A 13,912-nucleotide genomic window follows, 5' to 3' on the forward strand; every position below is an offset into this window, starting at 1 on the left:
GGCTCCCTGCTCCATGGGAAGCCTGCTTCTCCCTCTCCCACTCCCCCTGCTTGTGTTCCATCTCTCTCTGACAAAATAAAATCTTAAAAAAACAAAACAAAAACCAAAGTGTTGTTTAAATAAGTGAAAACTACCTAAAGATGAAAAGGGGTCTGTGACCCATATCTCGCTCAATTTCTTGCTGCCTCCATAGTTTATTTAGTTTTAACCCTAAAACTAAAGGGCTTGGGGGCAGAGGTTAACATCTGTTTCAAATAGGCCCCTCCCTGAACAGCCATTTCCTCATAAGAACTCGTAAGAACCGGGAATTATCTGATCCAAAGCCAGTAAAAGATTACTGGTAGCAACAGAGGCTCTGGGACTTCATAATACCCTCAGCAGCAAAACTTTTCTTTGGGGAATTGACTTCAAAGGAGCATAGGCCTAAAAGTTGTCTGGTTCCTCAAACCAAGAACCCCTTTTCCAGGCTACAACCTCCCTTTCCTTGTTTTAGAAAGTATCCTTTACCTTTGAAGATTTTATTTGACAGAGAGACACAGCGGGAGCAGGAACACAAGCAGGGGGAGTGGGAGAGGGAGAAGCAGGCTTCCCGCTGAGCAGGGAGCCCGATGCGGGGCTCGATCCCAGGACCCTGGGACCATGACCTGAGCCGGAGGCAGACGCTTAACGACTGAGCCACCCAGGCGCCCCGAATGTATCCTTTACCTTTGGAAACGCCTCATGAGGCTTTAGTACTTCAGTCCTACCCCACTCCCTCATCATCTAACCTGTCTTGTATCCTTTGCACATCTTGGACTGTTTGGTAACCTTAAAGATATTCTCATTTGTATCCTTGATTCCTTCAATTTTTATCCCTGTCATAACAAGAATACCCTACCCTCTTTTTCCAACTTAACATCTACAACAGAGAAGCATATTCCAAATATTTTCCACTTCTTAAGACCACGACCTGATCCTGACCCCCTCCCTTTTAGGAAATGAAAGGACAATCCGCATGAGCCTCCACCAAATTTCATGTGTCTTGCCATGATAGGATTCTGACCAACTTACAGTTCCTCTTTCCCATTTCTGACTCCATACTTTTGTTCATGCTGTTCTCTACCAAGAAAGCCATTTCCCCATCCTCTGATCGCCCTTACTTCTCCCGTGAAGGCTACACTAGCTACTTCATAGTTTTAGGGGCAGAAGGAAAGATGGCCTGTGTTAAATATCTGGTGCCTGTGTTCAGATTACACTGATTTGAGGATTTTTTTTCTGTCTATACATATCTACAAATGACTCTTGAATATGAGAATATTTACTAAATACTAGAGGAGTATTTAAATATGAGGCATTTACTCGTGCCCATCTGAGGATTTTTTACCTCTGCTGCCCACACCCCTTTGACCAACATGAACCAGGAGAGTTTCTCACCGTCCACTAGATGGCACTGCTTACTTGTTCAGCGGTGACGCTTAAAGGCTACTGTTCCAACTGGGACAAAGTAGACAAATCTTGAAGACACTCTCCTTTTCTAAACCATGCCACTGGGCCCCTGCAGAGGTCTCCAATTAGGCTACACTGGGACTATGACAAAATATAACAGTGATCACTTTTAGTCTTCACATCTATACCCTACTGGTCTAAAATGACCCAGTAGTAGCTGCTATTACAGTTCGTAAGCCCTTGGCTCTTCAAGTATTATAATCATCCTAAGGCTGACTGCCCCAAGCTAGTATTCACCTTCATCTTCTGAAACAACAAAACTTTAATCACGACTCCCCACAAATGAAAAGGGAGATGAGGCTTTCTACAATTGAGGGTAGAGACAACTTTCAACTCCAAACAACACTCGGGAAGCAGAGTAGCTGAGGCCCAGGGATACCGTGTGTGCCTGCAGAGAAATGTGAATGACCAGGTCACTGAGCCCAAGTAGGGAAACTAGCCAACTCGGCCCCGCGTGGCCCTGGACAGCACGGGACTGCTAGGCCGCTTCCCTCCTGGCTCGGCTCCGACGCTGGGAGAAAACTTCACCTAAGTCACAACCTTCTGAGCCTCAATTTGTTTCTTATCAAGTCGGCTTTAAAAATTATGGCACACGGGGCGCCTGGGTGGCTCAGTCGTTGAGCCATCTGCCTTCAGCTCAGGTCATGGTCCCAGGGTCCTGGGATCAAGCCCCGCATGGGGCTCCCTGCTCCGCAGGAAGCCTGCTTCTCCCTCTCCCACTCCGCCTGCTTGTTGTGTTCCCTCTCTCGCTGTGTCTCTCTCTGTCAAATAAGTAAAATCTTAAAAAAAAAATTTATGGCACACAAAATATATTAAAAGCAGTACCTACAAAGTGTTAAAAGCAGAACATAATGGATCTAATATTTTGAATTGACTTAGAGACGAAGTATTTTCATTATCTCAATAACCTTGATAAAACATGAGGGACAGACAATGGCTCTGAAGGAACGATCTTGAAAATATCTTGTTTCCTCTTAAGCATGGTTTCCAGGCAGGAGGCATGACCTGTGGTTACCATGGCAGGATGGCCGAGACTTTCTACATACCACTTACTTTCTGAACGAAATGTCTGTTGTCCTTCTGTGAAAAGCTGACAGTGAGAAACTTCCCGGCCTTTCTAACATGCAGCTGGTTATGTGGTCAACAGCGAGAGGCCACCACCAAGTAAGTTAGGACAAGAGCCCGCTAAGAATCTGGTACAAGCAGAATGCGTTGTCATTCCGTGCCAACAGGCTATTCTCAAGCTAAATGAAGACCCAGGAACACGGGAAAGCCCGGCAGGCAGCGGGGCCATGTGCCCAGAGGCTGGGTCTTTCAATTAAACAAAACAAGGGTTTTTTATTTCATTATCTACTCTATGGAAGACACCGCGAGACTGCTGCAAAGGTGCCAGTCATGCTGGTCAAGAGGCACATACGTTCTGTTAACAGATTCAAGCACAAAACTCAACGGGATAAACCAGATACGAACTAGTGTGAGAGCTTCAGAATAACATTAAGCAGAAGTCCATGCAACGCGCACTTGCTCTGGAGACGCTCAGAACGGGGTTCTGACGAACAGGTCCAAGGGCCGAAAGTGAGCAGAGGGCGGGGGGCCAGGGCACGCTGGCCGGGGGAGGGGGGATTGACTTAGAAAAGGTTCAGGTCAAAATACAGCAAAGCTCAGTTTCGGGAGAGAAATGGTGAGCTGGGTGAGCTTCTTTGGGGCACAAACTTTTGTACTTTTTTTTAAGCAGGCTCCAGGCCCAGCCTGGAACCCAACGTGGGGCTTGAACTCACGACCCTGAGATCATGACCTAAGGGTCAGAGGCTTAACTGACTGTGCCACCCAGGCGCCCCTGGGGCACAAACTTAAAATCTGAAGTTTTGTGAGGAAGGATAGGCAAGCAAAATACTCTGAATCTTTGATATTACAACACTGAGACGGACAAACTGACATAACTTTAACAGAATAGGAAGTCTTTTAAGAAGCTAGTTTATTTTTGGTTTCACCCACAGCAAGATGAGACATGAAAAAAACGTGGCCTCCACAAGCTCACTTCCATCTCATGCTCCTCCTGCCAGTTTCATCGCCGAACATGAGCCCAGTCCTACCCCTCGGCCCCACTGTCCCTGAGGTCGGTCTCTGAGGCAGTGTGGGGTCCGGCATCTGTCTGGCAGTCCCACAATTCCACACAGTGAACACAGTCTAGGCTTTAAACACACCCCATGGCCTGTAGCCGCGGGCTGCGCTCACGTCGTCCTCCTCTCCCTCCCTCCGGGAATGTCTGAGGCCGAGCTGGGGGGGGGGGGGGCCGGGGTACAGCCACCCCCTGCCTGCGCACTGTCCGTGTGGCGGGGCAAGAAGAGGGGGCACACTTGAACCTCAGGAGCTCCCTGTCCACCCCCCTCTGTCGTAGGGGAAAGGGACACACGCCCTGAAGCCCTGAAGCACGTCTTTAACAAACACAAGGAATCATCTGGCTGAATCTCTTCAAGGGCATATGCAGAACTGACAACAGAGGAGCCACCCAAAACCTGCTTATCAACTGCCAACCACATTCAACAAAGGTATAAAACACAATTACTTTATTGACTTCTTACAATCAAACAATGCCAACTACCATCACTTCCACTCATGCATCAGTAAAGGATATGTCCTTAGTACTTTCAAATGATACATTTAAACAATAAACAAAACAGAACTTAAAATGCACCCTGATTAATTATGTAAACTGGTAATTTAAAAAAAACAAACAAACATAACAATTTGGTTCCTTTCTTCATAAAATGGAAATTTAAATATTTCTCTTGATAGTCTTGAGGTTCTCATGAGTAGTGCAAAGTGTGGCACACAGAGTTTCATCTAGAAAGGTGTGTCTTACACACCTTATTCAACAAATGAAATGTGCATAACAAAATGCATAGAGTCAATGCATGATAGAAAGCATGTTTCAAATACAAGGTGGCCCCTCAGGCCGCCGTATTCTTTAGGTTTTGCATTATCATTTATGGCATTATAGATTAATTATACATAACATACTTTTATACATTTTAACCCTGAAGATAAGAAAAATAACTGTTGCTTGAAAAAGTTATTCCAGGTAGCCATTTGGTTTGTATCAGGAGAGAGGGAGCCCCCGGGGAGCCTGGTGTCTGCCCCGTCTGGAGTCCTCAGCGCCAGTGCTCATTTGCACACGGGACGCGTCACAGTGAGCGTTTCCCGGCCCCGCGTGCCCCCCCCACCCCACGGCGCGTCTCTGCTATCACCCCCCGTGTGGTTTTCCCTTTTTTTTTTTTTTTTTTCTGGATGAACTGTATTACTCTATCATTTTGTCTTGTCTTCTCAGCTCTTGTCTGGCCTTCCATTTCAATTATTCATAAATCCTTTCAGAAGATCCTCCGAGAGCTCCATAAGGGGAAGTTCTGGAGACGGGAAATCCAGGGGCGGGAGACTGGGTATGGGGATGTCCTTGGCCCTCCCCGCGCTCGCGGCCAGGCTCTGCCAACCGGACGAGGCCTCGGCAGTCTCGGGAGGCGGCGGCAAGCTCCACAGCTCCGACTTTTCTACGAAGTCAGCATCAACACCCAGCTCCTTCTCTACTGCGCCTTTTAGAAGTCTGGCCTTGTCGGCCTTCAGCTGTTTATTTTCTTTCCTTAATCTTTCATTCTCAGCCACAAGGAATTCCACATGCCTCTTCAAATCGGCAATCTTGGTTGCCTGCTCCTCTATAACTGTCTTATCATCTTTGGGGGCTCTGCTTCCCATGCGCGGCTCTGCCGGCTCACGCTTCTGCTGAAGTAAAAACAGGAGAGTGTCTGGGTCCCTGTCAAAGACCCCCTGAATTTCAGGCAGATGTTTCTCCGCGGAAGGGCTGTATTTCTCAGAGAGAAGGGGACTCTGGCCCTCGGCGTCCTCAGAAGAGGGCTTGGGAGATGCCTGCAGTTGGGCAGCCGCCTCCCTGTCTGTGCTCTGCTGGGCTTTCAGTCTCTCCTCCCGCTTGGCCCTTTTCCACCTCTCCTGGATGAGGAGGAGCTGTTTCATGTGGCTATCCCTTTGCAATTCCAGTGACAGATGAGCCTATTACACAGAAGGAAAGGGATCATTTAACATTTAAGTCTCTTTAGTAATATCCAATGAATATAATCCCAAGATCCTATCCTCCTTTCTGAATAACTTTATAACACTTAAAATTTACATACTATGTTTGCTATTCAACAGAGCCTCAAATTTTTTCAAAACAAGTATTAGGTCTCAGCTGGGCCAGAGGCCACTCCCACCCACAGCAGTCATGGCCCCGCCACAAAGAGGGTCCCTGCAGGCCACAAAGGGGATTACGGAGGACTGCACCTCTGAGCCCCACAGGACATCTCCTACATAAGGCCACTCCGTCAAGACCAGGAGATGAAGGTGAGCTCCCTAACAGACAGAAATAAAGGCAGTTAGTCAAAATAAGGAGACAGAAGAACACATTCTAAATGAAAGAACAAGACAGACCCTCAGAAAAACAAATAAAACAAAGATGAGCAATCTATCCCATAAACAGTTCAAAGTAATGGTCATAAAGATGCTCATCAAACTTGGGAGAAGAATGGAGGAACGTAAATCTTCAACAAAGAGACAGAAAATCTCTCTACAATAAGAAAGTACCAAGCAGAGCAGAAGAATACAATAACCAAAAAATACACTACAGGGAATAAACAGATTAGATGATACAGAAGAACAGATCAGCCATCTGAAAGGGTAGAAATCACCCAAAATCAACAACAAAAGAAAAATTTTTTTGGATGAGGATAGTTATTTAAGAGACCTCTGGGACAACAAAGCATAATAAGAAAACTTACATGAAATAATTACAACGACTGCAATAGCCAAACTATGGAAAGAGCCCAGATGTCCACTGACAGATGAACGGATAAAGAGATGTGGTATATATATACAGCAGAATACTACTCAGCCATCAAAAGAATGAAATCTTGCCATCTGCAATGGTATGGATGAACTAGAGGGTATTATGCTAAGCGAAGTAAGTCAGAGAAAGACAAATACCATATGATTTCACTCATATGTGGAATTTAAGAAACAAAACAGATGAACATAGGGGAAAGGAAAAATAAAATATGATGAGAACAGGGAGACAAGCCATAAGAGATACCAAACTCTAGGAAACAAACAGGGTTGCTGGAGGGGAGGTGGGTGGGGGGATGGGGTAATTGGGTGATGGGCATTAAGGAGGACAGTTGTGATGAGCACTGGGTGTTATACGCACCTGATGAATCACTAAATTTTACCCTTAAAATTAAAAAAAAAAAGGAATAGAGCTTTTCAAAAATAATTTTTATTTTAAAACAAAAAAGAAATAGCTGAAAACTTCCTTAACATGAGGAAGAAAACAGACATCAGGTCCAGTAATCAAAAAAAGCCCCAAACAAACTTAACCCAAAGAGATCCATACCAAGACATATTATAATTAAACTGTCAAAAATCAAAAATAAAGTGAATCTTAAAAGCAGCAAGAGAAAAACAACTAGTTACATATAAGGGAATCCCCACAGGGTTATCAGATGGGTTTTTGTGGGGGGTTTTTTTTTTGGTAAATCTCCTTCCTCACCTTTGTAACATCTAATTTTTCAGGTGGTTTTATTTTATATCATTTCTGTACAGATCTTTGCACTCTGGTTTAGATGAAAACTATATAACCTCAACTATAAAATAACATTGCGATGTTATTAATTATATAAATCAATTTTCTTTGTTTTTTTTTTTAAAGATTTTGTCAGAGAGAGTGAGAGAGCACAAGCAAGGGAGAGGGAGAAGCAGGCTCCCCACTGAGCAGGGAGCCCGATGCGGGGCTCGATCTCAGGACCCCAGGATCATGACCTGAGCCAAAGGCAGACGCCTAACTGACTGAGCCACCCAGGCATCCCTAAATCAATTTTATTTTCACCATCAAAATGATCATGTTCTATCAACAGCAGTGTAAAGTCCGCCATCCGCCATCACCGGAACTGCAGCGGCAACTGGGAGGAGCAACATGGGAAACAGTTTGGCAATTTCAGAAATGAAAACACTTTTCCAACGTACATGAGTCCCATAAAAAGACCAACGTGAAATATTCAAATACTAGAATGAAAAAGAACAAGCATCCCATACTATTCAATAACTGAACACAGCTACTCTTTCTTCTGCAACTGAACCAAGTACAGGATGCAGCTGGAGGACAGAGATCACAGACAAGTTTTCATAATTTCAACACATTTCATTCTCGGTTTCTGGAGTAGAAGCACAGACTGGAGAAGTGTCACTAAGGAGGAGGGGGACCAAAAAAATCCTAGGAGAGCTGACCACAGATCACGTGGTACAAATTTTAGGAAAGTGCAAAACTCCTGCCTGGAAGTGTGTTTTTCTGACCACCACCGTGAGGAAGACAGTGCAAAAATGTGATCATCTATTTTTCCCCTAAGGTCTTGTTAGGTCTTCTAACATCACAACCCTGATTCACACTAACAATACTAGAGTCCTGACAAATAATACCAATTACGGTATCTGGAAGGAAATGGAGAACATGTTTTATTTGCCTGGTACTCTGTTTAGGACCAACTAAGGCCCTGGTCATTGACACGATCTCTCCTAAATGCCGGAAAGGCTCTGGCCTCTTAAGATAAATGCTCTGGCGGTGCTCGTGTCTGCACAAAGCATGCCTGCAAGTCCCTGGGTCCCCATGCCAAGGGCAGAAACCCCTGGCGGCGTAGCGGGGAGAGGAGGGAGAAGGCTGGCTCTCTCCCATTCCTCCCAAAGAAAGCACGGGAGCAGCCGCGGGGCCTCAGCAGGACGCCCCCTGACCTTCCGAGGCCAGCCCTCTGTGGAGCCGCCACAGAGGAGGCTCAACCGGGGCAGATGTCACCTGCCGCACGAAAACCTGGAATACGAAAGGTGTCAATTCTTCCCAAATCGCTATACAGGTTTAATGCAATTCCATCCACATCACAGCAAGATGCCAGTTACAAAAGAGGGGAAGGCTAGGCCTCTGGTGGGAATGTTACAGTAAATCCTCTGCCAAAGAGATGTGTTCAGTTATTGAATCCTGAACCCTAAAAATTAGATGTTGTTACAAAGATGATCCAATCCAGTTACTGAATCCTCTGCCAAAGAAGAGTAACTGTGTTCAGTTACTGAACAGTATGGGATGCTTGTTCTGTTTTATTCTAGTATTTGCACATTTCCAGAATCAGGTGGATTCTAAGCAAAAGGTCTGCAGGCCAGGAGCGGCACTATATACTCAAAGTGCTGAAAGGAATCAACAAATACCCAGCAAGGCTAGCATTCTGAATTGAAGGAGAGATAAAAGAGTGTCCCAGACAAACAAAAGCTAAAGGAGCTCATCACCACTAAACCGGTTACAAGAAGCATTAAAGTGGAAAAGACCAAAACTAGAAATAAAACACATGAAAGAAAAAATCTCGCCAGCAAGGAAAAACATAGAAAAGGAAGTGGACCAACCACGGATAAAGCTAGTATGAGGGTTAAAAGACCAAAGTCGACAAAATCTACTATAATTAGTTAAGGGACTCATTAAATAAAAAGGTATAAAACAGATGTCAAAAACATAAAAACGTGTGTGCGTGGGGGTGATAAAGTGAATGCACAGAAAGGAATCCAATGATAACACTCAAGAAGGTAAATCACAAGGGAAGAGAGCAATAGAAGAAAAGAACAAGAAATGCAAAACAACAAAAAAACAATGTTTTAAATGGCAATAAACACACACCAACCAATAATTACTTTAAATGTAAACAGACTAAATGCTCCAATCAAAACAGGTAGGGTAGTTGAATGGATTACAAAAAAAAGGACCTACATACATGTTCCCTACGACAAACTTACTCCCAACCTAAAGACACATGGACTAAAAGCGGAGGAATGGAAAAAGATATTCCACACAACCAGAACAGAATAAAAGCTGCAGTAGCAATATATCAGGAGAAATACACTGTAAAACAAAAGCAGTAATAAGAGACAAAGGAGGGCGTTACACAATGATAAAGGATCAATCCAACAAGAAGGAAACACCTGGAAACATTTACGCAGCCAACATAGGAGCATAAATAAATACATAAACCTAAATACATAATACCTAAATACATAAAGCAAATATTAACAGACCCAAAGGGAGAAACTGACAGTAACAGAGTAACAGGGAACTTTTAACACCCCACTTACACCAAAAGATGGATCCAGACATAAAATTAATAAGGAAACACTGGCCTTGAAAGACAAATTAGACCAGATGGTCTTAAATCCATCCAAAAACAACAGAATATACACTCTTCTCAAATGCACATGAAACAGTCTCCAGGATAAATCACGTTAGGCCACAATAAATTTAAGACTGAAATCATTTCAAGCATCTTTTCTAACCACCAGAGTATGTAACTAGAAATCAACTACAAGAAGAAAACTGGAAAAAACACAAACACGTGGAGGCTAAAACATGCTACTAAGCAAGGTCAGCAAAAAGAAAAATCAAAGGGGACTCCAAAAAAAGACATGGAGCAATGAAAACACAACAGTTCAAAGACTATGGGACACAGCAAAAGCAAAAGGGAAGTTAATAGTGATACTGACGACCTCAAGAAACAAGAGAAATCTCAATCTAACCTTTCAGATAAAGGAACTAGAAAGGAAGAAGAAAGCCCAAAGTAAATAGAAGGAAGGAGATTATAAAGATCAGAGTGGAAATAAGTGAAATAGAGACTTTAAAAAATAGAAAAGATAAAAAACGAAGAGCTGGTTTTCTGAAAAGACAACAAAATTGATAAACCTTCAACACTCGTCAAAAAGAGGACACCTACATATAAAATCAGAAATGAAAACAGAAGTTACAACAAATACCATAGAAATACAAAGGATTATGAGAAACTACTACAAAAACTTACATGTCAACATATTGGACAACCTAGAAGAAATGGATAAATTCTTAGAAACATATAACTTCCCAAAACTGAATCAGGAAGAAATGGAAAAATGTAACAGACTGATTACTAGTAACTGAACTGAATCTGTAATCAAAAATTCCCAACAAGCAAAAATCCAGGACCAGATGACTTCACAGGTGAATTCTACCAAACATTTTTTTTTTTTTAAGAGTTAATACCTATCCTTCTGAACAAAATCAAAGAGCTAGGAAAGCTTCCAAATTCTGTGAGGCCAGCATTATCCTGATACCTAAACCAGACAAAGACACTACAAAAAAGAAAATTAGAGACTAATATTCCTGATGAACACAGATGTAAAAATTAGCAAAGTATTAGCAAAAAAATTAGCAAAACTTAGCAAAGTATTAGCAAACCAAATCAACAACACATTAAAAGGATCATCCACCACACCACAATCTAGTGGGATTTATTTCAGGGCTCTAAGGACTGTTGATATCTGCAAATATATCAACCAGATAATACCAGGATAACAAAATGAAAGATAAAAATCATACAATCATCTCAACAGAAGCAGAGAAAGCATTTGACAAAATTCAACATCTATTCCTGATAAAGAAGCTCTCAACAAAATGGGTTTAGAGGGAAGATGCCTCAACTTTTATAATAAAGGCCATATATGAAAAACCCACAGCTAATATCATACTCAATGGTTAGAAGCTGAAAGTTTTCCCTCTTTAGATCAGGAACAAGATAAGGATATCAACCCCTGCCACTTATTCAATGTAGTACTGAAGTCCTAGCCCCAGCAATAAGAAAAAGAAATAAAAGGTATCCAAATTGGTAAGGAAGAAATAAAATTGTCACTATTTGCAGATGACAGAATACTATATAGAGAAAACCCCTAAGAAGCCACCAGAAAAGTATGAGAATAAATGATTCCAGTAAGGCTGCAGGATACAAAATATACAGTAATCCATCATGTTTCTAAACACTAGTATCAAAGTAGCAGAAATTAAGAAAACAATCACATCTATAATTACATCAAAAAGAATAAAATACCTAAAAATAAATTTATAATCAAAGAGGTGAAAATGACCTAAAGTCTGAAAACTAAGACATGGATGAAAAAAAATTAAAGATGACACAAATAAATAGAAAGATATACTATTAAAATGTCCATATTACCCAAAGCAATCTACGGATTCAATGCAATCCCTATCAAAATACCAATGACATTTTTCAAAGAACTAGAATAATCCTAAAATTTATATGGAAACACAAAAGACCCCAAGTAACCAAAGCAATCTTGATAAAGAACAAAGCTGGAGGCACCTGGGTGGCTCAGTCGGTTAAGCATCTGCCTGGTCATGCTCAGGTCATGATCTCAGGGTCCTGGGATCGAGCCCCAAGTTGGTGGGGGACATCCCTGCTCAGTGAGGAGTCTGCTTCTCCCTCTCTCTCTGCCCCTTCCCCAGTCATGCTCTCTCCCTCTCTCACAAAATAAAATCTTAAAAAAAAAAAAAAAAGAACAAAGCTGGAGGTACTATACTCCAGATTTCAAGCTATATTGCAAACCTATGTAATCAAAACAGTATGGTATGGCACAAAAACAGACACAGCGATCAAACAGAACAGAACAGAGATCACAAAAATAAATGCACATATAGCTAATCTATGACAAAGGAGGCAGGAATATACAATGGGGAAAAGACAGTCTCTTTAATAAAACTGGCCCACTACATGCTAAAGAATGAAACTGGACCACTTTCTTACACCACTCACAAAAATAAACTCAAAATGAATTGAAGACCTAAATGTGAGACCTGAAACCTAAAATTCCTGGGAAAAAACATAAGCAGTAAGTTGTTTAACACTGGTCTCAGTGATTATTTTTTGGATCTGCCTCTTCAAGCAAGGACAACAAAAGCAAAAATAAATGGGACTATATCAAAATATAAAGCTTTTGCACAAGGAGGAAACCATCAACAAAATGAAGAGGCAACAACCTACAATATGGGAGAACGTATTCACAAATGATGAATCCAATAAGGGATTAATATCCAAATATATAAAGCATTCATAAAACTCTTTATGAAAAAAAAATCCAACTTAAAAATGGGCATAAGACACGAATGGACATTTCTCCAAAAAAGACATCCACATGGCCAAAAGACCCATAAAAAGATGCCCAACATCACTATCCATCAGGGAAATGCAAATGAAAACCACAATAAGGTATCACCTCACACCTCTCAAAATGGCTAAAATCAACAACACAAGACACAGCAGGTGTTGGAGAAGATGTGGAGAAAAAATAACCCTCGTTCACAGCTGGCAGGAATGCAAACTGGTGCAGCCACTATGGTGGTTCCTTAAAAATTTAAAAATAGAACCACCATAGAACCCAGTAATTCCACTACTAGGTATTAACCCAAAGAAAACAAAAACACTAACTGGAAAAGATCTCCGCACCCCTACGTTCACTGAAGCATTATTTACAATAGCCCAGATATGGAAACAACTTAAGTGTCTATGGAGAGATGAAGAGATAAAAAAAGATGTGGTGTATATGAACAGTAGAATATTATCCAGCCATTAAAAAGAATGCGATCTTACCACCTGTGACAGCACGGATGGACCTAGAGGGTCTCACACTACGCAAATAAAACAGGGATAAGATAAATACCATATGATTTTACTTATATGCGGAATCTAAAAAGCAACTGAACAAACAGAAACAGACTCAAATACAGAGAACTGGTGGTGGCCACAGGGGAGAGGGATGGGTTGATGGACGAAATAGGTGAAGGGATTAAGAGGTACAAACTTCCATTATAAAGTAAGTAAGTCATGAAGATGAGAAGTACACCACAGGGAATCCAGTCATTGAAGAAACACTGTATGGTGAGAGATTGGAACTATACTTATGGTCACCATTGCATAATACACAGAATTGTCAAATCACTATGCTGTGCACCTGAAACTCATGTAACACTGAATTATCAACCAAACTTAAAAATAAACAAACGAATGAATGAATGAATGGATGGCAGTTGAGGAAGAGAGAGACTCAGGAACATGCCCAAGGTCACACAGCCAAAAGGCAAAGCTGAGGTGTGACCAACCAGGGCAGTACGGCCCCACTGTGGTAGTTTTAAAACATGTCTATAAACTTTTGAACAGTCCTATCAAGGGATGGAGTCTAATGCCCCTCCCCTCAAACCTGGGTGGGCTTTTGTAGTCAATTCAAGGAACAATGCAGAAGAAGGGACAATGCTGGGAAACCTAACTGCCACGTGGCCAGGTCACAGAGACCAGAGAGAGGAGGAGGAGGAGGAGGAGAACGATGCCATGCTACCTGAGGAGCCCCAGCTGTCTCAGGCCGAGCTAAGTCTCCCTAGCCCAGCACCAGACAGAAGCCACCTCGGAGATGACATCATCAGCCACCACCATCTGACTGCACGAGAGCTCCCCACCCCAACTGATAACTGCCCAGCTGAGCCCAGTCAACC

The 13,912-nt window shown here is 42.3% G+C and overlaps 1 protein-coding gene across 5 annotated transcripts in view; it reads right to left on the minus strand.

The window, feature by feature from the left end:
- Positions 1–4,037: 4,037 nt before the first annotated feature.
- The window catches only part of NRBF2 (nuclear receptor binding factor 2), a 33,500-nt gene continuing 23,625 nt past the window's right edge, over positions 4,038–13,912 (minus strand). For all 5 annotated transcript variants that reach the window (XM_025850195.2, XM_025850198.2, XM_025850196.2 and 2 more), the window contains one exon: positions 4,038–5,544. In XM_025850195.2, coding sequence (XP_025705980.1) covers positions 4,834–5,544 — 711 coding nt within the window. In that variant the 3' untranslated portion in view covers positions 4,038–4,833. The remainder of the gene's footprint in view (positions 5,545–13,912) is intronic.

The sequence above is a fragment of the Callorhinus ursinus genome, unplaced genomic scaffold (genome assembly GCF_003265705.2).
Source record: "Callorhinus ursinus isolate GAN/ISIS: 27379988/994484 unplaced genomic scaffold, GSC_fseal_2.0 scaffold69, whole genome shotgun sequence".
Taxonomy (NCBI): domain Eukaryota; kingdom Metazoa; phylum Chordata; class Mammalia; order Carnivora; family Otariidae; genus Callorhinus; species Callorhinus ursinus.